We start from the raw sequence: 25,665 nt of genomic DNA on the forward strand, positions 1-25,665 counted from the left end.
GTGTCCCTGCTTCTTTTCCTGTGGAGCTGGCGGAGACCTGCGTGTTTGATTTTGCTCGTGATGGAACTGGTTCCTTTCTGTCTGGTCTTGGGGTTGTTTGCATGTCAGAGATGGATGTTAGTTGTTAAGGAGGCAGATCCTTGACTGAATCCTGAGTAAAAACAGTCTGTGAATCCCATGCGTTGTGATACTTTGCATTATTTCCTGCTACAAATATTATTATGAACACCTGTGTGTTTTCTTTTTCAGCTCTCACTCTGGATCAATGAGAAGATGCTTACAGCCCAGGATATGTCCTACGATGAGGCAAGGAACCTGCACAGCAAATGGCTGAAGCATCAGGCATTTATGGCAGAACTTGCATCCAACAAAGAATGGCTGGAGAAGATTGAAAAGGTGACTACAGAATGCCCAAAGTGTGCCCCTGTGTGTCAGAGGAGATCTGTTCTTCTGCAGGACTGGTCCTTGTGTCGTGTGTTCAGATGAGTCAAAAGGAGGTCTTGTTACTGTAGGATAACTACCTGTCTCATTTTGTCTCCAGCTAACCCATTTTATTCCTCATCCATCGTAAATATTTTTACCCAAGACACATTCATAGAACACATAAAGGCTAAGCTGACAGTTTGATTTTGCCTAATCATTCTTACTGTTAGGAGTAAGGTAGAACCTATTTTTCATACCCCAAAAGTGAAGATGGCAAACGTTGTGATTTCAGCTAATGAAGGACAAATACAGGGTGGGAAATAACTGAACATAGATGAATGTAGACACACATTCTGCCATGTTGGCTGTCATTCTTTCAGGAATTTCAGGCAGCCTTTTCACATGCCAACTTAATGTAAGAAGTAAAAGTACGGCCAGTTTTGTAATTAATTAACAGATTCACAGCTCCGTGTCACCATCTCACTATGAAGGCTTTTATATTCTGTCATGAGCTGTACTTTTTTCCCACCAATTTCTCATGTGCAACTTCGGGAAACTAAGAAAGAAAATTGAACTGTCTTTAGTCCTGACAGTGAGGTTTCTGTTCAGTGTAAGTTAGCTTAATTGCTTGTTTCCTTTCCCGCTTTGGCACTCTGTATCCCATTAGAGGCTTTTCTCTGATCTGCAAATAGCAATACGCTTTAATGGTGTAATTAAAAGGCTGCTCTTAGTACTGGATGTACTTTTTTAGTAATGCTAGCACATCCTCATTCTTTACCTCTGAAAAATCAGATAGCAGCGAAGTACCAAAGTTCTGTATTGAGTCACAGCTGACAATCACTGTGTTAATGTTTTCAGGGTCACTGCCAGTAAGTGTTCTGTGCTGTCAGTAGTGTTCACATCAGAGAAATTCATCCGTTGTTAGCACCACCTAGCTGCAGAGGTAGAAGTGTAATGAGAAATAAAGGATTTCCAAAGCTAATAGAATCTCCTTATTGATAAAAATATATGTTAAGTCCAAGTGTTCTGCCACTATGTCCTGCTTTCCAAGGGAGAATGTTCTTCTCTGGCCCTAGCTTAAGCACCTGGGAATTGCTGTGACCCACTGACACATCCCCCTTAAGTCACAGAGCTCTGTTTCATGCCATAAGTTCCCCCTCCAGCATTACACTGGATCTGCAGCGCTCCCTTGGTGAGGTGCCCCAGGGAAGGCAGGTGGGCAGCTCGTTCAGCTGCAGCTCCCATTCTATCACACAGGTTTGCGGGCAGCCTGCCCCACTCCAGTCCAAGCAGCTTTCCTGGAAGTCCCACAGGGGAACATGAGTAGAGGGGACAAGAAAAGAGGTGTTGCTTGACCTTCCTGTTGCCAGAAAACTCTGTTCCTTGCAACAGAAGGATGTGGGAGATGTTCTGGAAAGAGTCATTGGATAATTGGAGATAGAAAGTGAGTGGTTGATGTTGCCAGCAGATGAAAAATCATGAATGCTTGCTAATTGGAATAATTTCACTAGCCGTCTGTGAGTGCTCCTGAAGAGAAACCATTTTGCTTGCTCTTTGCTTTGCAGGAGGGAATGCAGCTCATTGCAGAGAAACCAGAGACTGAAGCTGTAGTGAAGGAAAAGCTAACGGGTCTTCATCAAATGTGGGAAGAGCTTGAATCCACTACTCAGACCAAGGCTCAGCGCCTCTTCGATGCAAACAAGGCAGAGCTTTTTACCCAGAGCTGTGCTGATTTGGATAAGTGGCTGAATGGTTTGGAGAGCCAAATTCAGTCGGACGACTACGGAAAAGACCTCACCAGTGTCAACATCCTGTTGAAGAAACAGCAGGTAAAGAGAGCACAGGTTACAGAGCAGGCATTGAGCATCTACCTGCACTCAGAGGAGTGGGAGGGGAGATCCTTTCAGTTTAGAAAAAATCTTATTGTCTTTTCCTTCTTCTTCTTGCTGCATTTATCTTTAAGAAGAAGCAAAAACATTCAGAAACAAATCAGCCATACATTCCGTGATGCAATCTCTCCCTTGTACTTCCTTCCCTCCATACCCTATTACCTGTTACCACTGGTGGTAGTCCTCCAGTCACCAGTGCCTGCATGCTACCCAGATGTGTCCAGTGCTGGTTGGTCCCTGGTTTCTTGCAGTAAAGACAGTGAGCACATCAGGGGACAGTGAAGCTCTCATCTGCAATTAGCAATGCTCTGACATTGTTCAGTGTAACTTGTGAACGACTGATAGAAGTGATTTATCTGCACCCTGTTGGTCAGATTTGCACAAACAGGAATACTGACAGGTGGCTGCAGTTGTGAAAGAGTGAATTTGTGTTTAAACCTCGTACTTTCCAACAGGAATATTACAATGATTATTAATATGATGAACCCTTACCAGCATCTGTTCTTCCTTCTTATGAAGCTATTGACGTACCCTAGTTTTATAAATTGCTTTTACCCTATTTTTGAAGCCTTTTTGCCATGTTTCTGTTTTAGATGCTAGAGAATCAAATGGATGTTCGTAAGAAGGAGATAGAAGAGCTACAAAGCCAGGCACGGGCTCTAAGTCAAGAAGGGAAGAGTACAGATGAAGTAGATGGCAAACGCCTTACTGTTGAAAAGAAATTTTTGGAGTTGTTGGAACCTTTGAATGAAAGAAAAGCAAACCTGCTGGCCTCCAAAGAAATCCACCAGTTCAACCGGGACGTGGAGGATGAAATTGTAAGTACAAAAGGAGTCTCGTTCCTCAGACATGAGGAGACACTCACATCTTTCACAGAGCTTAGGATAAACCTTTCAATCATGTCTCAGTAGCATGCTATAGTAATGCTGCTTTTTGCACCTTGTTAACGCTCTGTTGTTCTGGCTGTGACTGGGGTTGCATTAAAACAGATGTGCTCTTCTTCTCTTGCTTTCAGTTGTGGGTTGGAGAGAGGATGCCCATAGCAACATCTACCGATCACGGACACAACCTCCAGACTGTGCAGCTACTGATAAAGAAAAATCAGGTAGGTGCTGTCAGGACTCCCTACCTGTTACTTCTCCTTAGTACTGGCTGGTTGAGCAAAGAAAGGCCTGGGGCAAAATTATGGATGCTTCAGTGGTGGTGTGACTGTGGTGGGGAGTGGCATATTCCAGGATACTCCTGATGGCCAGAGGCCCAGTTTAACCCCAGGATCTGAGGGTGTGTGTTTTGCTGCCCCTCTAGAGGTGAGACCTCTGACCAGCATTTCTTTTTTTGTTTGCCTGCGTTTCTCCTTTATAGACACTTCAGAAAGAAATCCAAGGGCATCAGCCTCGCATTGATGATATTTTTGAGAGGAGTCAAAACATCATCACAGACAGCAGCCCGAATGCCGAAGCAATTCAGCAGAGACTTGCAGACTTGAAGCAGCTGTGGAACCTCCTAATTGAGGAGACAGAGAAACGCCACAAGCGCCTGGAGGAGTCTCACCGGGCACAGCAGTACTACTTCGATGCTGCTGAGGCTGAGGCCTGGATGAGTGAGCAGGAGCTTTACATGATGTCAGAAGAGAAAGCCAAGGTGAGCGGCTCCGCTGTGACACTAGTTTGATTTTAATTGCCTGGCTGCAGGCGAGCAGGTGACATAATTTAATATGTCACTAATGTAACGGTAACAAAAACAAACCCATTTCCCTTCTGAAAGCTCCAGCGATCATCTCTTCTGTCGCTTCTGACATCTCAGATAGTGTGGATGATAGGCCTTGCTGCAGAGCCCGCGAAGCAGGCTCAGACTGTGCATGGCAACTGGGAGCTTTCCTTTACTGGAAAGTGAGATTTACCAGTACAGTCCAGTTAGATCAAGATTTCTATCAGTTCTGAGTCACTGGGAACAGCACGCTGCAGCTGTCTGTGAAGCTGGCTGGGTGGTCAGTCAGCTGCTGGCCTGTCCTTTCTCCCAGCATAGTGAAATCAAAGCAGCATCAGACCACACCAGACTAGCTGAACTCCTATTTTCCAATAGTGTGGCAGGTACGTGAATGTGCTGTGTTCAATTATTAGATAAAATAAAACCCAGCTTAGTATTTGTGTAACACATTTCCTTCTGTTAACAAAGATTTGTGTCCCTTTTTATGTTTAGGCAAGGCAAATGGAAAGGATTATTAATGTCAGTGGTTGATAACAAAGAATATTTTCCTGAAAAGGCTTATTGACAATATTAATTCACTTTGAGAGTTGTTTTTTATTTTTTCTTTTCAACACGTGACAAGTTTTTATGAGAATGCTCCCAAATGCTTTGGTGAAGAACCCTTTGGCATGAGCTCGTTAGGATTTCTTGTCTTAATCCAGGCTGTAGTTGGAAAGCCTGGCCAGTGAGGTACCTAAAACTGTTCCACTTTTCTGAGCTCTCCACTATCACTGATGCTGTGTAAACGCACAAAGAACTTCACAGAAGAAGAAATTGAATGTGCTCAATTTGCAGCTGATGTGGTTTTGTTCTGCATCCCAGAGGAGCTGTTGCAATTCACTCTTTTTTTCTCATTATTTTGCTTTCTGTGTCCACCATTTACTGAGAACTCAGTTGTGAATTTACAACCATCAGAGGTTTGGAGCAGTGCTTTATAAATCCTTGTGGCTGCTGCCCTTTGCTCCTACAACAAGACGAGCTTGCTATGCAGAGTCTTTCAGTGAGTGGGGAGAATGGACCTTCATTTTCTGTCACCATTTCAGGATGAACAGAGTGCAGTGTCCATGTTGAAGAAACACCAGATTTTGGAACAGGCTGTGGAAGACTATGCTGAGACTGTGCACCAGCTTTCAAAGACCAGCAGAACTTTGGTGGCAGATAATCATCCTGAAAGGTATTAAATGCTCTTTTTAATTGTATCGTGAGTTTGTTTAGTAGTTCAGTCACTTTGCTGGCTAATTCTGATGCACAAAGACCATAATAAAGAGACAGATAACTCTGGAGACTGTACAGGAAAAGCTGAGTTGAGTTTCACTCAGTTCAGGATGCATGTTGGACCAACCTGGTTTGTCCAGACACTGGATTTTAGGAGAATCAGCATGCTGAATGCACTTTTCTGTCCTGAACAGTGTGTCCAGCTGTTGACTTCTGGGTAGAACTGCACACATTCAATAAATGCCTGTTGTGCCTTTTATACAGGCTAATGGTGTCAGGTCTGCCAGCTCTGCTGAACTGAACGGAAGTACAGCAATCCTGAGAGACGAGGATCCATCTTCACTCTTTCAGCCAGATTTATACCCAGATCATAGGGTGACAGCTGTTTGGCCTTCTGTCTTAGGGGAGTGCTCCCCAGGCTGTACTTCTTCTCTTGAAGATTTCTAAAGAATCAGACTTGAGTCTCTGTTTTAAACATGGGCATTGTAACATCTGGGCTTTGGTTAATTTGTCTCAGCATTCATAAATGGTTTTCCCTGTGGGAGAATTCAAGAAGAGCAAGAGCTGTTTTGTTGTAAGAGCTGCAGCTAAGCAAACAGAATCCTCCTTTGGCTTTGACTATCAGGATGATTTGATGATGAGGCTGATTTGATGATGAGGCTGACATGTTTAACTGCCCTAGCTGTGCAGACAGGAAGATAGAACAACCTTAGCAAAAACACTCTCCACCCCTGGTAAAGGTTGTTATTTAGCTCAAAAGCACTCTCTTGTGGTCATCAGAATTTCCAATGAGAGTAGATTTCCTGTCTGGGCTGGTTGACTACTGTAATAACCGAATCATCTTTATATGGAGGTGGGAAGGCAGGGCTATATGACTCACGAAAATAGGTGAAAAGATAAGGGAAGTAGAGACATGAATTGCTTTTGGAAATGCTGAGTTTAGGGAGTAAGAAAACCATCAGTGCTTCTGAACTTTGGAGCAGAATTAAAATGCAAATGAAATGTTCCTTGACTCAGCAGCTCAAATCCTGCTTATTGTTATGGGAAAAAACTCTAGGGTAATCTGTGGTGAAACAAATGGACATCTTGGTTCCTAGCTTTACTCTCTTAGGCCAACAGACTTACATGTACATGGGGCAGAAAGAGTTCCAGCTAGTGCTATCAGCTGTTCCAGCAGAGGATCCATCCAGGGTGTCTGAGCCAAATTTCTGCATACAGCAGGCACACTTTCTGGGTGTTAAACACCCAAGAGTGATTTTTTTGCTCATTTTATGTTTTTATTTAGTTGTTATTTGTAAGAGACAGTGAGGATTCAGTGTTCTTTGTTTTTTTTTCAGTGAGCGTATCAGCATGCGCCAGTCCAAAGTGGATAAGCTGTATGCAGGCCTGAAGGATCTCGCAGAAGAGAGAAGGGGCAAGCTGGATGAGAGACACAGGTTGTTCCAGCTGAACAGAGAGGTGGATGACCTGGAGCAGTGGATCGCTGAAAGGGAGGTGGTGGCAGGATCCCACGAGCTGGGACAGGATTACGAGCACGTAACGGTGAGTTCTTTGGATGTGGCTGCAGGTTTACCCTCCGTTTGCACGCAGCAAATGAGCAGATGGTCGATATAAAGGGTTTGAATGGTTTGCTCCAATCGCTCTGTGATTGTGACCTTGCAGGAATGTGTTTCTGTGTGTTTCAGATGCTGCAGGAGCGATTCCGAGAGTTTGCCCGAGACACTGGAAACATCGGGCAGGAGCGCGTCGACACCGTGAACCACATGGCTGACGAGCTCATCAACTCTGGACATTCAGATGCTGCCACAATTGCAGAATGGAAGGATGGTCTCAATGAGGCCTGGGCTGATCTCCTGGAGCTCATTGACACGAGAACACAAATTCTGGCAGCCTCTTATGAACTGCACAAATTTTACCACGATGCCAAGGAAATCTTAGGACGCATTCAAGACAAACACAAGAAGCTGCCAGAAGAGCTTGGTAGAGACCAAAACACAGTGGAAACACTACAGAGAATGCACACAACATTTGAACACGACATCCAAGCACTCGGCACACAGGTGTGTACCAACTAATAAGTCTGTCTGTGGATATGGAAACGAGCTGCAGAGTGCTTCCACTGCATTTGGCCCCAGAGGCTGGCAGGCTGAGTGCTGGCAGATGCTTTCCAAGTGCATTCCTAGGGGAATTACTTCTTATGCATCATTTTCTTATCTGTTTTCCAACTTCTCTTTATTATGCTAGGTTAATTAGTTTCCCTAAAACAGAAATCCATGGATTTCTGGACAGATAGTTGCCTCTTGAACATTATTCCTTCTCCTGCCCTCGTTTGAAGGAGAAGCAGTCATAAAAGCTGAGAAATTAGAAAAGTGCTGCGATGTCACCTGCCAGTCTCAGCCTGCTGTGTGCATAGGAACAAAGTGTGGATGTAGAGGTGTGAGGATAACACACCTGAGCTCCTCAGAAGGCCTTTTTCTGATAAATAGTTACTCTCAAAGAAAAATCTTCATTTGACTTAGGATGTTGTCTCTTGAGGCAATTTCTGAAAGTCATTGAAGGGATGTTAACTCTCTCAAGAATTTTTAATATACAGGGGTAGCATGGAATACAGTTTTCAGGTTTCTCTGTTCTGAATGTTGATGTTGGATATTACTCATATAAGTTGTGCTGGAGGCCACCTTAGGTTCACTTACTGCTTGTGCCATGTTCACCTTGGTGAGCACGAGCCACAGCTGGCTGTCCATGGAAGAAAGAAGGAAGGACATGTGGGGGGCAAAAGCAAATACAAAGAGATGGGTGAACTTTCAAAACAGAAAGCAAAGCACAACAACAAGAAACAGCACCACCGACAGAAAAAAAAGCCACCCTCCTCTGCTGGGTACTTTTCCATTTTCTTTTCTGAGTGGCAGAGGAAGTCTGGATCCCTACAGAGAAGAGAGACTTGGTTATGAGTTTATGCTTTTGGACATGGATATTCTTTTTTATGATGCTTCTTAATAGCATTCTGCAGAAATGTCAAGTGCATAGTCCAAGCTAAGATTTTGAAAAGCAGCCAACCTTGATCTAATTCTTTATGTTGTGAAGCCAAGGTATGATAAATAGAAGAAGGCAGCTGTTCATCCAGCACACTCAGGATTCTACACCAAAAAAACAGTGCTCAGCTGCCAGGATGAGAATTTTGGAAAGGAACCACATGTTCAAGAAATGGGAGAATTAAGACTGACTGCATTTATCCCAGTAGGAAGGAAAAGAGAGCTTTTATGGCTGAGCTGCCTGCCAGTTCTCTATTATGTTGCAATATGCATAGTTGTTTACACTAGTATAAAGGAGGTGTAGCAACCATTGGATTTTTTAAGTGTTTCACTTTCAGGAGCTGTAGATTTTATACATAAAATGAGAGACGTTCACAAAATACCAATCTTAGTCTCTCAAAAGGTAATTAGAATCAAGACCTAAATGAGGGAATATCTAATGGCAGTGCAGAGCTGTGGTGAGTCACTGTGGTGGTGGCATCATACGTGTGCCTCCAGCTAGTAATTTTGCATTCAAACTTTTTCAAAATAAAAAATTGATTAGAAAAGAGCCAATGGAGTTGGGAAAACGTGTGAAATGGTCAAGAAATAGCGACTGATGTCCCCAGAGTGTGTGAAAGGAACAGAGTTTTCTAATAGCAGAAGGGTCTTTGCATTTCCAAACCTGCTGCTGTTTGAAGTCATTATCTACACTTTTGAAAAAGCTTCTCTGACGTCAGCTGGAGTTCTGTTTTGATCTGGGAGTTCCTGAGTGGTGTTCTGTCACTTGTGTGGGAGGAAGAAAACTTGATGAGGAATTTGTTCCCTTTTGCCCTAGAATTTAACAATCGCTTTATATTGGCACCCAGTTCTACACAAAGTTTAGGCAGTGGCAAATGTTTGTTATTCTGGGAGCTCGTTGACCCAACGGTCTTCTCCAGTAAACGTTCTTGTAGGGGTACACCGACTTAATAAGAAAATAAACCTTTCTGTATTGACAGACCAAATATATTGGCAAGGACTTCAGAAGGCAATTCAAATTAAGAGTTAGCAGCTGAAACGCTCCCACAGACGTGACTCAAAAGTACCTGACACCTTTATCTCTTGTAAACACACACCAGGTAAGACAGCTCCAGGAGGATGCTGCACGCCTTCAGGCTGCCTATGCTGGAGACAAAGCTGATGACATCCAGAAGAGAGAAAACGAGGTCCTAGAGGCATGGAAGGCACTGCTGGATGCCTGTGAGGGCCGCAGGGTTCGGCTGGTGGACACAGGAGACAAATTCCGTTTCTTCAGCATGGTTCGGGATCTCATGCTTTGGATGGAAGATGTCATCCGGCAGATTGAAGCCCAGGAAAAGCCAAGGTAACGTGAAACATCTTGTGTGATAGCACACGAAAGAAAAGGCTGCAGGTCAGTTGTAACACTCGGTGTCACTGAGCCAGAAATTCCTGAGGCTGGCAAGATGTGGTGGTGTGCTGGCAGCTTGCTTTTGTGTACTGCTGCCAGCAGAGGCTGGGGGTGCTGAAGTAATTGCAATGGAAAGTCGTGTTCAAAGAGATTGTTAGCAGCCTTTCCTCAGGAACAGCAGCATTCTGGTGCCAATCAGATGTCCGATAAACAAATCCTGTTTTCTGGGCTACAGAGACAACGTATGAATTAAATTCTGTGCTGTACCATTCTGGGTTAGATGATTTATTTGAAAATGTAACTGCTTTTATGTCTGAAATGTGTGATTCTGAACCGTGGGTTGACTATTCTAGGGATGTTTCATCTGTTGAACTACTAATGAACAATCACCAGGGTATCAAAGCAGAAATTGATGCCCGAAATGACAGCTTTACTACCTGTATCGAGCTCGGCAAATCTCTTCTGGCAAGAAAACACTATGCATCAGAGGAGGTATTGTGCTTACTGAATGTAACAACTGCAGTGCTGATGGCGTGTAGATTCTAGTTGAGCTAGAGAAACTGTCATTGTGTTATCTGTGGATTAATAATGCATGTTTATAATGTCATGCATTACCTCAGGGACCTTATCTGCACCTAACTGCTGATGTGAAATTAGCGTGTGATTTAATGCTGTGAATTCATGTTGGGAGGCAGGAATGACACCTAAATTTAAGGTATCAGTGTCCATCCAGGAAACACAAAGAAGAAGCTGCTGCATTCAGGTCTGCAGAGCTGTCTTTGGGATGGTCATGCTTGGAAAGGTATTTCCTTTGAGCAAGAGCAGAGATAACTCTGAGGGTGCCTGGATTTTGAAGGGGCCTGCTAGGGAAAGGAGTAGAAAATTGTTTGTGGGGGGCAAGTCCAGGGAGTGTTGTGAGCAAAATGTACCCAGCAGCCTAAGGCCTTGTTTTGTTTTCTGATCTGACTAGACCAAAGAATAGCAGTTAAACCTTGTTTCTTCCTGCTTTCCTTTGGCCAAAGGAGGGTAGCCACTGGTTGTAAGACACTGCCCATGCAGGAGGGTGATATTTTCTGTGTCTTCGTTGTACGTAAGTGCTGCAGAGAAACTGGGAGGTTTTGCTAGCCAGTCTTTGCCCTGAGAATAATATGGGGCTTATGCTGACACGTTGTTGTTAGCACAGGTAACGAGGCTTTTAATAGCAATCATGGGCAGCATGTATTGCATTTTTTCCTAGAAAAAAGTAGAAGATAAAGTACATTTGCACCATTTGTTTGTCTGTTCTGCTCTTTTAACCAAATAATCTTGATAACGTAGTTCTTAAGAAATACTGTATGCAGATGTGATATCTTAATAGAAACTTTATATTTATTTCTACTTCAAAAATAAGGAAAGCTGTTACATTCATACCAAGGCATTTCCTGGCAAACTAGTGCCGTGTTTCCTTTCACTAAATGCCTGTGTCTTTTGCTTGTGGTAACAGCTTACATGCTGTGGTGGGGTGAATGTGATGCCTGATGCTTATGTAACAGTCCTGCATTCTCCTCTTAAATCCAGATCAAGGAAAAGCTACTGCAGCTGACAGAAAAAAGAAAAGAAATGATTGACAAGTGGGAAGACAGATGGGAGTGGCTGAGACTGAGTAAGGACGTCCTTGGATTTCTCTTGGCAGGGCCATATCTAACTCTTTCCTCTGTCTTTCTGAGCATTGAAAACACCTACAGCTCCTTACCTTTTTTATTGGCCTTGCTTGAAAGTGTGCTTGTACTGTATTAACTGTAGAATTCACATCTGTTAACTGTAAAATAATGGAGAACTTGAAACAAAGAAACCTGCACTGAAGATGTTACTCTGTATGACTGAAGTTACAGCTGGGTGAAATAGATCTAGCATGTTTTGCAGGTGCCATCTTCCAACTGTGTTTCTACAGAGGATGTGCTAACAAAAAATATGGGGAAGCAAAGTCTTGTTACCTTACACATGTAACATACTTGCATTATCTGACACTTAATTGACAAAAGATGTACCTTCAAGCATTGCAGCATTTTCCAAGTTCTTCACCAGAAATAACACAGCTCAGAAACTCTGACAAGGTTTTCTGTAGCTCTTGTAGCAAACAGTTGCCGATTTGTGCCCTTCCAGCATCTCAAACTGTACAGTGCAGTGATCATTTGGTAGAGCTTTAGGCTGCTGTGTGTGCTTTCTTCATTCTTCCCAAGTCTCAGCAGGCTTAGAGAAAACAGTAGCATGAGGAACTGTCCCTAAGTGTTGGTGTTTGTATCATGTTCTTCATCAGAATTGTGTGATCTCGTTCACAAAAGCTGCTGAAGCTTGTTTTCAGCTGGAAGGAAACCTTTAACTACAGCACTGTAGACAAGTATGGAGTAGAGAAATACTGCTTGCTGAAGGGACTGGCAGCCTTCATCGTGTTTGGTAGGCAGGCCAGTCTGAGGAATAAACCAGCAGATAACAGAATTCCTGCTCTGAGTTTAGTTGGTTACAGCAGATTAGAACCAAATAGAAACACTGGAATTAGAAAGTGAAATAATCTGTAGAAGATATAAACTTCACTTTTGTTTTTCCTCAAAGCAAAGCCAACATGACAAATTTCTGTCTTTTAAATCATTAATTTCAGTGAACTTAGTTAAGGAAAACATTTGGCCAATGCTATTTTGAAGTAAATTCAGCTACTCTGAAGTAAACTCAGAAGATGCCTGCTAACTTCATGGTGCCATTTTCGACACTAACGGCACTGATGTGTGTACATTCTTCATTCAGTTTTGGAGGTGCACCAGTTTTCAAGGGACGCGAGCGTGGCTGAGGCCTGGCTGCTGGGCCAGGAGCCCTACCTGTCCAGTCGGGAAATAGGACAAAGTGTTGACGAAGTGGAAAAATTAATTAAGCGGCACGAAGCATTTGAGAAATCTGCAGCTACTTGGGATGAGAGATTTGCAGCACTGGAAAGACTGACCACGGTGAGTGCTGGTGAAGCGTTCTACGTATGTCAAGCAGATGAGGATGGCACTTGAGTATTTGGATAACTTGGGATGCTTTTATGTTTGCTTGTTTTGTGTTAATGAAATGAATTAGATAAGAGATCTGGACAAGTGCCAGGCAGCTGTGCCAGCACTCCGTTTGATGCTAAGGGTCTGATGCTGTGTGGCTTTATTGACAAATTTGGTGCGACAAACTTTGCATGATTAATAGTTTTAAAGACTCGAGCTTTCAAATTTAATTCCAATAAACTTTAACCTCAGGAGTTTCAGAAAAATGCAGAGATTATTCTTAATTTTTAGAAACGCACCTGGAAAATGGCTGATGTGCAGTGCTTTATGTTCAAAAATGTTTCATTTCTCAGTTGGAACTGCTGGAAGTTCGTCGACAACAAGAGGAAGAGGAGAGGAAGAGAAAGCCACCTACTCCAGAGCCAAGCCCAAAGGTTGCAGAAGATGGAGGCTCCCAGCAGCAATGGTAAGCCGTGATGCAGGAAGCTGATGTGCTTCATGCAGTTTCTTGCGTTGGAATTCTCAGGGTGAGGATGAGCTGTAAAGGGGAGGTCTGGAGGTTGCCTGTTTTTGTGATGTAACTCTTTTTAGAAGACTTCATAGATGCACTTGGGGGGACCACAACTTTCACAGGCGTCTGAATTCACTGCTAAGATGAACGTTCCAATTTTTCATCAGGAAGCAGTTACTACTGTTGATGCACACCTGGCCTATACAGCCTTTTTATACAGCCTCTGTGTTATGAATTAATATTTCTACGCAATCTCGTATTTCTCTTTTAATGAGCATCAGTTACAGATAGATTTTAAGCCACGTCCGTGGAGCATTAACATTTATCAAATTACTTGTGTGATAGGAGCAGACCTTGTGAAGTAACTATCACAAAAGCCTCCCTTGATCAAACTACTTTGGGTTTCTTTTACTCCATTGGGCATTTTTTTTCTTTGCTTCCACCACTGCAAGTGGAAATCTGTTTAAGGTTTTTACAATGCTGTCAACAAATGACTTGGCAGTTGTTAAGAACTTGCTTGCAGTTCTGAGACGTGCAAAATTCAGTATGAAAATGTTGTTCAGGATTAAAATACGACTGACTTTCAAAAGCTTAATGAAATTTCTCCTTCCTCTTTCTCAACAGGGATGGGACAAAAGGAGAACAGGTTTCCCAAAATGGTTTGCCATCAGACCAGGAATCTCCACGGGTTAGTTACCGCTCCCAAACCTACCAAAACTACAAAAACTTTATTAGCAGACGGACAGCCAATGACCGATCGTGGTCTGGACTGTGACATACAATCATTTGCAGCAAAAGACACCTTTTTGTTCAGTATGGTCTACTGGTACTGGTTTAATCTTTTGGCTTCAGATTTCCCTGCTGCTTTTCTCTTCCTTCCCATCAGTTGACTTCTATTGAATTAGCAGATCCTTGGAGATATATTTGTTTCACTTTAATCCTTGTTTATTTGAATATCCCCACTGACACTCAGTTGCTTTAAGGTGACACATTTATTTCATGTTATTTACTGTGAGTTTTTCATGTTGTTAATAGTATTAAGATTTTCCAGCTAAACCATCCTTTTATGAGTAATTGAGATTTAATGAGATAACATCATAATGAAGAAGAGAACTAGAATCTGACAGGTATGACGCATCGAGTTATACTAACAGGTTTCAGCACGGCAACAGTATTAAATCAGCTGCATTAGCAAGCGAGTTATTCACAAGGCCAAAGACAGTACCTGCAAGTGAGCTCAGTAGTGAAGGCTAGGAGGGTGGGGGGTGTTGTGACTACCAACAAATTAAAAGCCTTAAGATTAGCTGTATAACATTCCATGTAGAATGGACTCATTGACTGCAGATAACAATAAACGTGAAATAAAACAATAAAAAATAGTTTCTAGATTTATCTTGGTATTTAGTCCTAATGAAGATTTGTGATCATACTGAATAGCTGCTTTGGGGCCCCATTTACTCTCAGTCCTGTCTAATTTATGCAACAGCAATTTTGTTTCCTGACCCTGGAGATAAAGGGGTATAAATGAGAGTAGGTTGTGGACCCCTAAAGAGGGGTTGTGATGCTTTTCTCTGAAAGTGAAATAAAGTACATTGGTCTAAGATTCCAGCTCTGTATTTTCTATAATGTGGGCTGAATTGTACATTCAGTCCTTTTTGACAGAGGGTATTCCAGTGGAGTCAAGATGCATCTTAAAGTAGAAATACCAGTAAATATGTGTATGTGTTTAAAGCAACAAAAGAGTAGCAAACTGGCTTTACCCCCCCATTACCTTCCTGCAAAGCCAACTTGTTTTCACTGGTGCCTAGAATCATGGGAAACATCTCTTGTGTTGTCTGTCGTGTTTTTGAACCTCACTCTCTGAGGTCACACTGAGCAGAGGAAAGGCTGCTGGCAGGCTCAAGTCAGTGGCTACCAGAGCTCCTACCTGTAGCACAGGGGAAATATGGGTCCCAGTCTAGGACTGTGGGAAGAATGCCTTTCAGCTTAAGTTTGCCTTTCAAATTGTGCATCCCAGTGGCTTCTGAATCTGCACACTGTTAATGCTGTAGGATATTAAGCAGTTCTGCCTTTTTCTTCCTTTAGATAAAGTCTTTTAGTTCATCTTTAGTACTCAGGAGGAAGTGAGATAACTGTTGTACACTCCAATGTTTATGAACTTGTAAGTAGTCGTGGCAGGGAACACGAGGTGGCCTGCAGGCACAGCCCAGATTGTCATCATCTTGTTGCTTATCATGGCCTTATCCACCACCCGTTCCTTTCATTTTTCATTTTATTCCCATGAAACATAATGCATTTCTGTGTTAATCTTTGCCATCCACACTTCAGTCTTACAGCAGAGCTTTTTCCATTGGATCTTGTTTGCAGTACATCAGATGTACACAGCCGTGTTCTTTCTGACCTGAGGCTCAAGACATGCTGCTGGTCACATTGTAAACTTCTGGCTGATCAGTGCAGCTCAGTTATTCTGTGTTGGCTGAGATCGTAAAGAGGGAGGTGATGGAAAGGATGTGCTTCAGTGATTATACTTTTACTGTAACTTGTCTTTCCACTTCATGATGCATGTTTTTTTTTCTTTTGTCAGGATAACAAGATAGAGATTCTTAATGCTTTTAAAAATTCCATATGAAATGATGCAAATGATCTGGTGACTACCTACACCAGTGTTGGTTCTCTGTGCCTTTAGGACTGTGACAGCTGTAGAGCAGTTTAGCTGTAGCTTCAGACACCACAGCCTGAAAATACTTCAGGTAAATTCTGGATAAAAATTAGTATGTAAGAAGTAATTTATATGGATACATTGATAGATGGGAATTATACTTTTATGATTAGGGAAAATGAATTAAGTATCAGATAAGGTCATCATTTTAAGCACTAGGTGTGCAAGATTTCACTGATTGATTGTGGTTCTGGCTTAGAGCATTAAAAGGATGGTGAGGCCAGAACAAGATACAAGCTGTCACTTATTTACATCTGAAAAGGCAAATATGTCTCTATTATTTAAGCTGTGGTGCAGAGGCTTAAGGTGATGAAGTGAATATAACGTTGCTTTAAGCACTATGAAAATCAAAGGGATGTCTCCAGTCATTGCCACCGGCTATTCTGTTGCATGAAATACAGCCCTGAGTTAAGAACACCTCAGGAGCAGCCCCTAGCCACTAAAGCACTTGCAACTAACCTCTCAGTCACAATTAAGACAACTGTTTCCATGTACGTGATGACTGCTTTGTTGTAACAGTACAGTTTGCTATTACTGTTTGTCTTCTGTTGCGTTGTCTGCATGCCCAGCGCATGTTTCCATTAAAGTTTGTCTAGCTCCCGTTTTCCTCTATTTTCATTACACATTCTTTGCAAACCTGTTTATGATTCAGATTTATTTTGCTTGTTTTCTGTTAATTGTAGATAACACATGGAAAGGAAATAAAACCCGAAAGAGCATCAATAAAGCTTTTCATGGCCCTTTTACAATCAGTAGCATTTTAAGTAGATATTACAGGTCTGACTGTGTAATTAAAGTTGGCATTTGTCGCTTAAAACCATGGGGTTGCAGATTGCAGCACTGAAGTACACGTTACTTCCCATAAAAACAATTTAAGTACCTTTTGCAGTGGCTGCTGTTCTGGAACTTGTCCTTTTTTATTTCAGGTTAATTGTTAGGGATACCCAAAAGTGTCTAATAATTATTTTCACATCCTGTCTGTATCAGTACAGAAAACTTTTAGCACTGGATTAGCTAACTGGTAGTTCTGGGTAGTTTGTCTGAGGTGGTGCTGAGTTCCTGTGTCTGTGCAGCAGGCAGACCATGCAGGTGTCCAGTAATTCTGTGTGGGCTTTGTGTATCTCAGACAGGGATCCTGCCAGTTTAGAAGAGTATCTCTGAAGGGCTTTCCTTTATCTTGAATGTGGAATGTTGGGCATTAGTGATCAGCAGTGGCGATGAATAATTAATTGAGCACTCACAGGTGAATCACTGGCTGCAAATGACACAACCTGTGTTGCAGCAGCAGTGCCGGCAGCGTTTGGATAAGCTTCAGTCTCATCAATCTGTTTATTCTCCCCCATCCCCTGCCCTCCTTTAATGCAAGATTTTTGATTTAAGATTTGGATAGAAATAGCCTGGTTTGATGGTTTTGACTTACCCTGATTTTGAAGAAACAGCATCACTGAATTTTACTCCATCTGGCTAACATGAGATAGATAGATCTTCAGTGCAGGGTAGATATTTCTTCTAATAAACTGAGCTGTAAGGCGGTGTTTCTTTAGGGACAGAGTAAAATAGATATGACTGCAGTGGAATGTGAGCTGTGATTCTTTCCCTGTTTCAGTGGTGTAGTGTCTGTACTCTGGAAATTTAGATTGCTTAAAGGCAGTTAACCAACCCTTCCCATATCCATAGCAAGTTGACACTTAGATCTTTCTAGGTCAATATGTGAGGTACAAAGGTGTGAGGTACAATAACGTATACTTGGCAGGTACAAGAAGTTCTAGCAAACAGTAGCAAAATTCAGTATGTTGCATAATTCGGCTGCTTTTGAATTGTCCAGGCTATGTGCAGAAGTGGGAATGTCTAATTATTGTGCCATTCACAAATACCTGCTTGTCTGCATAAAAACAGTCCAGAACGTTTGTAATCTACTAGAGCGTTAGCAGCACTAAGCTTTAGTAACTTGCTAATAATAATAATACACACTGGTTGTGTAACTCCTGAGCTGCTACCAATGGCTCTACATGTCCAAGTAATGGTACAAGAAAACAAAAAAAACAAAAAAACTGGGACCAAGCTGCATTTCAAAAGTGTATAGCCATTAGGATTCCAATTTAAATGATTTTGGGATGAATGGCTCCTGAAGACGTCGAAAGCTTGACCAGTCAGAGCTGCTGGAAACATGGCTGCTCTCTAGGCTATCTCGATCACAGTGCGACAGGCAACGCGATCAACAAAGCAAGTGATGGGCAAGGCCTTGGTTCTGTCTTTGTTTGGGGGTAAATAGCTGTGTGATGTTGTGTGACTGTGGTGGTTTTCAGTTCCTTTAACAAAAATCCAATCCTCCTAATAATGGAAGTCTGAAAAAGACTTCGATAAATGACGTCTGACCTCATTTCCCTTGTCTTTAAGATCGAATACCTTAACTGGGATGCTGGAGATGAAATGCATGGTGTAATCTCTCTAATTTCTGCATGTTTTGATTTTGTTGTGTCACTAGGGGAATGGGGAAAGTGGGAAAGGAGCTTTTACAGAAAGAAATTCCGAAAATTTTTGTAAATGCTCCTGGGCAGTTTTGACATATTTTTCTGCTGACTCATAGCTAATACCTTTTATAGATCTTTTATGCCCCAGTAATGTCATAAACGTATTTAAGGTGGCTGATGTGTATAACTTCTACTGTTCCTCTTAGGTTTGCAGAAAGTGTGATTGTTACTGTTCCAAACATTTGAGTAAGCAGCAGAATTGAATGCTCTCCTTTTAGGAACAACAATACGTAAAATATTATGAATTGACTAGCAGAGCAAAGCACAGTAAAATTCACACTGAAGTTTAGCAGCTCTTATATGCCTGTTTCTCCACCTGTAAAATGGGTACTAATCCATTCATACCTTCTAATTTCCTTGGCCTCCTGTGTCTCCATGAGAAAGATCTCATTGGCCTGTGTCATTCTCCAGGCAAAGCTTATACACAGCCACATTGTGCAGGGAATCAGGTTAACTGCAGAATACTTCAGTGTTGCGAGGCATCTAGCTGAACACTTTGTTCACTGTCCCTAGGTGGCAGAAACTGCAGAAACAAACGAAATGGTGAATGGAGCTGCAGAACAGAGGACAAGTTCAAAAGAGTCCAGTCCTGTTCCTTCTCCAACGGCAGACCGCAAAGCCACGGCTGCCATTCAGGCTCAGACTGCTGCTACCCTACCAGCCAAAACACAGGAGATTCCTTCAGCTCAGATGGAGGGCTTCTTGCATCGTAAACATGAATGGGAGACACACAGCAAGAAAGCCTCAAGCAGGTAAGAGTACTTGATGTTTAATGAAGATCGCTGCTTAATAATGCAGATACTTGCATTCAAGCTCACTGTGATGTATGGTTCGAATTTTGGATGATCCTGGGTTGAGCCAAGAGTCCTTCCGACACTGGGCATTTTGTTATTACATAATAGTCAATGTTATCACTGCAGTTATTGTCTTCTCGCAGCTCCAAAAATATTTTAAAGCTCCTGTTCTAGAAATTGCATATGCATGATTGAATAATGTATTTCATGAGGTTGCAATCTAATCATACGTGTTAGAAGATGCACTATTGGCTTATATTTGGAAGGTAGAAAATGGAGGCATGAAGATATCATGACTTTCCCACTTCGTGTGATGAATTTGTGGCAGTAGTGGGATTTGATTCCAGTTCTCTCAAGTTGTGCGTTACTACCAGAAAAGAAAAACATGTAGGTGTAAGAACAGAAATGCCCGTATTATTCTGACATCTTCTTCTGTTTGCACGTTAGCACTTTCCACCTACACTGTAATCTGTTCAGAAGAGAAGAACTAGTGAAATGATTTTGTGTGCCTTAGCTGATTCTGTGCCTAAGGACTCAGTTGTGCGGTCCTCAAATAAGCAGAATTTCTGAGCTTTCTGCCTGCAGTGGAAAATCACATGCTGGTTCGTTGTAACCTGAGAAAGCTCTTGAGAATAGTTGTGTGACTTGGCTGAAAAGGAAAGTGTTGACTATTGAGCTACACCAACACCTGAGGGACGTGGTCAGAGTCGAGGTGCTCAGCAGAGCTGAGTGCACATCATAAGACAAGGGATCTGCACTACAGGACTACAGTTTTTCTTCAGCTAGAGTTGCTTCACACCAGAGAACTAATTTGGGGTTGTAACAGCTGCTAATACTGACATTTAGGGACCCTTATTTCTACTAACCATTGGTTTTTGTAACTGCATTGGAGAATGAGGCAGATGATGTCACTAATCATTCCTGACAGTCAAGGACAGTCAAGTCCAACCCCTACAATTCTGTGATTTCATATTTAATTTCTTCACTGGCTTGCAAATGAGAACTCCCTCTACAATGAAGTATAGTCATCAAAAGGTCTATCAGTTTATCTCCCAAGAATGTAAGCTGCATAGTCTGCCAAACGATCCACCCACTGCTAGGAAATGCTTATGTGCTATCAGAGAGCTCTGGAAACCTTTCATTCCATTTGGCTCGAAGTCAGGACTTCTGTCTTGAAGTAGTGCTTGTATGAGAGAATTTTTGTCTGCATTTTGCAGGACATAGTATACTGTGCTTCTGTCCTCAGGTTGAACTGGTCTCCATTATCTTATAGCAATCATTGTGTTCAATTTCGCCAGTTTTTCAAGCAAGAGCATTAGATTTATAAGTACTTTTGTTGTTTTCTGTGTCTCGAAGGTCATGGCATAACGTGTACTGTGTCATAAACAACCAAGAGATGGGCTTCTACAAGGATTCAAAAGCTGCTGCTTCTGGCATTCCCTATCACAATGAGATCCCAGTCAGCTTGAAAGAAGCAGTCTGTGAAGTAGCGGTCGATTATAAAAAGAAGAAGCATGTGTTCAAGCTAAGGTAAACCTGCTGACGTTTCTTCACATGAGAAATAGCTGTGGTGGGTTTGTTCACTCTGCAAATTCACGGGCAGGATCCAGCCCAAGAGCTGATGATGAGTATTAACTGCAGTATCTGCTTTTCTGAACAGGGTTCTTCCCATCCCTGAAATCTGGTGTGTTTATCAAAGGTAGCAATCAGTATCAAAACAGTAATGGTACTTCTTTGTGAGATAAGACTAGATACATAAAGTTAAGAGTCTGCACTTAAAAACCCTGAGCTTTCCAACTGCTGCCTCTGGAACTGAATGAAAAGAGCTGAGTGTTCATGGTTCTGCTCTTCATAAAAATCTTCTGTTTAATTTTTTTAGTATGGATTTAGGAGACTATTGAAGACATCCATCGATCACATTTTCAGGTTTTGAACGTGTTGCAGACAGTCACTTTTGAAGTATATGAAGTACTTGTTGTTCAAAGGATACAAAAACACGGCTTTCAGTTCCAAAACTGTGTTTTACTGAGTAATACTTCAGTGCCAACAGTTAAAAAATATTGCACTATTACACAGCTGCTAGAGGACTCTTTCAAAGGAGACTCACTTTATGAACTGACTGGATTGTGTAATCTAAGATAGGTTTTTTTCCAAGTCTACACTGATGCAAGAATCCTCTAAATATAATTCTTATTTAAGGAAACTTGCTGCTAACCTTTTTGAAGACAGGCCTGCAGCTCTGTGATTCATCCTGCACACTATTAAAACATCTCTGAATTGGTAATGTAAGAATAAGGTGTTCCAGATACAAACCTAAGCAGAAAAATCAATTGCCCTTCTTTCACTGACACCTGTATCAGAACTGCTTCAGTATCATGTGGCATATTTCCTCAGAGTTCACCTGCTCACTGTGGCAAAGCTCCATCTCCAGGCTGAGAAGAGCATCTGGGAGGATTCTGCAAAGTCTGAGGCCTCTGTTATGCAGGTTCACATGCAGGCAGTTCTCACAGAAAAGCCTCGTAGCGATCTGTGCAGAGTACAATGGAAATATTTTCCTTAGTTTTTTACAGAAAGCCAGGCATAGTTGAGACCTGTGCTCTCTTTATCTTTAACAGTGTTATCTTTAACAGTGACGTAGATGATGGGATCGAGTGCACTCTCAAATTTGCACCAAGCTGAGTGGTGCAGCTGATACAACAAAAGGAAGTAGTGCCGATCAGAGGTACCTGGACTTGAAATGTGGGCCTGTGCGAACCTAATGATGCAATCCCAGATATGAGTGCAGACTGAGAGAAGAACTCCTTGAGAGCAGCCCTGTGGAAATGGGCTTGGGGGTCCTGATGGGTGAAAAGCTGGACCTGAGCCAGCAGTGTGTGCTTGCGGTCCAAAAGGCCAACAGTGTGCTGGGCTGCATGGACAGAAGGGTGGCAGCAGGGACAGGGAGGGGATGTCCCATGCTGCTCTGCCCTCGTGAGGCCCCACCTGCAGTGCTGTATCCAGGTCTGGGGCCCCCAGCTCAGGAAAGATGTGGACCTTTTGGAGCAGGTCCAGAGGAGGGCCAGAAAGATGCTCTGAGGGCTGGAGCACCTCTCCAGCAAAGACAGACTGAGGGAAGAGAAGGCTTCAGGGAGATCTCATTACAGTCTTCCAATATTGAAAGAGAGATGACAAGTAGGGGTGAAGTCTACTTCTTATGTGGGTAAATTGTGATAGGACATGGGGGAGTGATTTTAAGCTAAAGGAGGGATGACTTAGATCAGATGTCAGGAGGAAACTTTCCAATGAGAGAGTGGTGAGGTGGTGGCACAGGCTGCCCAGGGACGGTGGGATGCCTCATCCCTGGAGGTGTTCAAGTCCAGGTTGGATGGGACCCTGAGCAGCCTGGTCTAGCATCTCATTTAGTGGATGGCAACACTGCCCATAACAGTTGGGTTGGAACTAAATGATCTTTGAGGTCCCTTCCAACCCAGGCCTTTTTATGATTCTATGATAGTTATGTTCTTCCAAATGTCTTACTTCAGCTTTATGTTGTTTTGCCATTTAGTGCTTCTTTTTCTGGAGAAAGATCAGGTGCTGCTTCCACTGACCCTGTTACTTGTTCAGATGCTCGATCTGATGTAATTCAGTCTTTTTTTTTTTTAATTAATATATCTTCATACAAATGGTTAAATGTATCCCAGTTAAACTCTCTGAGTAAAATCAGCACAGTAATAAAACAGACAGAAGTTTCTGATCTTCATTGTGAGAAGATGCAATACTCGTGAGCCATGTACAGTATGGTATCTTGACTCATCATCACGGTCTGACAGCAGGGCAGCTGCAGAGTTTTGATGGGTTTCTACCAAAAAAATGTAAACTCTGGGTGTTGTTTGTGACTTTTGGCTTTTAAAATATCGAGTAAACTTTTGTACTGTCATTTGCAAGATAGACGAGATCTGCCTGAAAGAGCAAGTACTGAAATAAGCCATCAGCTGCCAAAGATCATGACCTGTGCAGTGCAGCGTGACATACTGCAATACTGACACTATCATAAGCATAGGGATCAGAATATAGTGTGTGTGGCTGGATCTGCATGGCAGTATGAGACACCAGAACATCAGTTGTTGACATGTATTTGTGCCTGTAGAGATGTTACGAGTTTCCTGTATGTCTCAGTCTGGTTATGTACTGTAGCTAAAAAAGCAGGAATTGAACCACTGTGACTGCTGCTAACCTTGATTTGTGATGGGTGTTTTCTCTACAGATTGACTGATGGCAATGAATACCTCTTCCAAGCCAAAGATGATGTAAGTTTGTTTTTCTCAGTCTATTACTGATGGGGATTCTGTGTTGTTGGACAAGGGGAAATAAAAATTAAAACAAAAAAAACTGCAAAGAGCTTAGGAGTGCACTGCAATTTTCTGGTCTCCAGTCATGTATGTATGTGTGCATAATGATTGAGGAGTCTCAGATGCAGATTGAAGTAGACAGCTCCTGCAGGTGCATAACCAGAGGAGTGCCAGATGATAGTTAGCACTGTGTTGGATTCCCCATTCCTATCCGTTCCCCATCTCCAATGCTGAATGCGAGAGGGAGCGTGGTGCATGGGTTGTAACAGCTTTCTACCTTTCGGGCTTCTTGAAGGAGGAGATGAACACGTGGATCCAGGCCATCACATCAGCTATCTCATCTGATAAAATCGAAGTGTCCCCGACCACTCAGAGCACTCCAGCCTCCAGCCGTGCCCAGACCCTGCCTGCCAGCGTCACAATAACCAGCGAGTCCAGTCCTGGCAAGAGAGAGAAAGACAAAGAGAAAGACAAAGAGAAAAGATTCAGCCTTTTTGGTAAAAAGAAGTGAACTCCATCTCCACACACTGCACTTCTCTGACCGTTCCAGTGGAATTCCAGCATGCGAGCTCAGAACCAATACGTTACTCTCTGTGCCTCATGTTCCTCAATGTGATTGACATTTTTTTATTTATAGAGCATTTTAAAATAAAAAGCCAACAAAAAGGAATCTAAAGTTACAAGTATGAGGTGCATTGGGCAGCTTCTGTAGGAGGGGGAGGACCAGCTTTGGGGGGGTTGTTTTTGTTTGTTGTTTTTTTTTTAAATGAAGTTAGTGTAGATTAGATCTTACTATTTAAACTGTTCCTCAATTTTGTGAGGCTGTCTTGGAAAATAACCCACTCCTAGTGCTATTGGTATGCAAGGCAGCGGTGCTTTCAATCTACTGTGCACATCAAAACCCAATGGACAAATTTTCAAACAATGTTCACTTCCATTTAAGGTTGTAATGCTGAGTCTTGACTAGTGGAGCCTCCCATTTCAATTCTAACATTTATTAAAATGATAGCGTATTATCTTTCCTGTAACAGAGTGCAGGTATGCATTAACTTACAGACAAACCATTCCTATCCTGGCATTGGTTATTAACACAACCTGAAGCTTTTCTGCATCAAGTATGACAGATAAGAATGTTATCTGAGATGGATAAGCAGGCTGATACAGTTTTAAATAATCTGTAATTTCAAAAAAAGAAAACCTTTTTTTTTGCTGAAATACATTATATTGTATGTTTCAGATAATTCTAGTACAAAGTATAATAAGACTAGATGTATAATAAACCCTTTAAAATCATTGATAAGTGTAAAAGTGGAACTGAAGCATTTACTGGAAAAGTAATGTTACTCAAATGGTTACTTGCTTGTCAGCTGCAGCACTGCGTGTTATAATTTTGCTACATTACCTTGCTCTTTGATACATAGTGTGCATTTCTCTGTCACTGTAACTATTGTAATGAAAAATTTTCATCTTACTGCACAATCAAAAATTACATTTAATAGGAATGAACTTTCGATGACTGGGCCTGTAGTCAAGAGTAGTACTGGAACTGGTTTTCAGTTGTATCGAACTGTACCTCTAGACTTTTACCCTATCTGTTAAATATATGCTATGTCATTAAATGCTTTTAAAACTAAATATGCTGGTTAAGTTTCTTATTTCATTTCTGATAATGTTAAATCATAATTTTGAAAGGATCAAAAATAAAGTTATTTTAAAACGTCTTCTCTCCTGTGCACTGAAGCGAATGTCTTAAGTTGTAATTCCGTTTTTTTGTGTGTGCAAAACTTCATACTGAAATAATTGTTACCTCTCTTCTCACTTTTCTTTATCTTCCCTTTCCCTTCACCTCCCACTTGCCCTCCCTCCCATCCTTCCCCTCGGATTGTGCCCCCAAACAAATAAAATAAAAATAAAAACAAAGAGGGAATCATTGTTTTGTGAAATAACTTCAGGTGGAAAGGCAATGCAGCGCAGGCTGGCACGTTTCTAAACCAGTTCCTTGGACATCTCGTCAGTGCAGTCTGCATTCTTTCCATGGGGTGTGCTGGGTTTTCTAAAATCTTGGGTTATTAAGCAACTAAA

At 42.1% G+C, this 25,665-nt stretch overlaps 1 protein-coding gene across 3 annotated transcripts in view; it reads left to right on the plus strand.

The window, feature by feature from the left end:
- The window catches only part of SPTBN1 (spectrin beta, non-erythrocytic 1), a 122,479-nt gene extending 97,175 nt beyond the window's left edge, over positions 1–25,304 (plus strand). For all 3 annotated transcript variants that reach the window (XM_048935189.1, XM_048935188.1, XM_048935190.1), the window contains 18 exons: positions 250–396; positions 1,989–2,252; positions 2,906–3,130; positions 3,328–3,417; positions 3,675–3,953; positions 5,102–5,232; positions 6,611–6,815; positions 6,959–7,333; positions 9,406–9,650; positions 10,049–10,187; positions 11,253–11,337; positions 12,474–12,670; positions 13,054–13,166; positions 13,836–13,899; positions 18,975–19,213; positions 20,612–20,785; positions 23,499–23,541; positions 23,879–25,304. In XM_048935189.1, coding sequence (XP_048791146.1) covers positions 250–396; positions 1,989–2,252; positions 2,906–3,130; positions 3,328–3,417; positions 3,675–3,953; positions 5,102–5,232; positions 6,611–6,815; positions 6,959–7,333; positions 9,406–9,650; positions 10,049–10,187; positions 11,253–11,337; positions 12,474–12,670; positions 13,054–13,166; positions 13,836–13,899; positions 18,975–19,213; positions 20,612–20,785; positions 23,499–23,541; positions 23,879–24,094 — 3,231 coding nt within the window. In that variant the 3' untranslated portion in view covers positions 24,095–25,304. The remainder of the gene's footprint in view (positions 1–249; positions 397–1,988; positions 2,253–2,905; positions 3,131–3,327; positions 3,418–3,674; positions 3,954–5,101; positions 5,233–6,610; positions 6,816–6,958; positions 7,334–9,405; positions 9,651–10,048; positions 10,188–11,252; positions 11,338–12,473; positions 12,671–13,053; positions 13,167–13,835; positions 13,900–18,974; positions 19,214–20,611; positions 20,786–23,498; positions 23,542–23,878) is intronic.
- The last annotated feature ends 361 nt before the right edge of the window (positions 25,305–25,665 follow it).

The sequence above is a fragment of the Lagopus muta genome, chromosome 2 (genome assembly GCF_023343835.1).
Source record: "Lagopus muta isolate bLagMut1 chromosome 2, bLagMut1 primary, whole genome shotgun sequence".
Lineage (NCBI taxonomy): Eukaryota > Metazoa > Chordata > Aves > Galliformes > Phasianidae > Lagopus > Lagopus muta.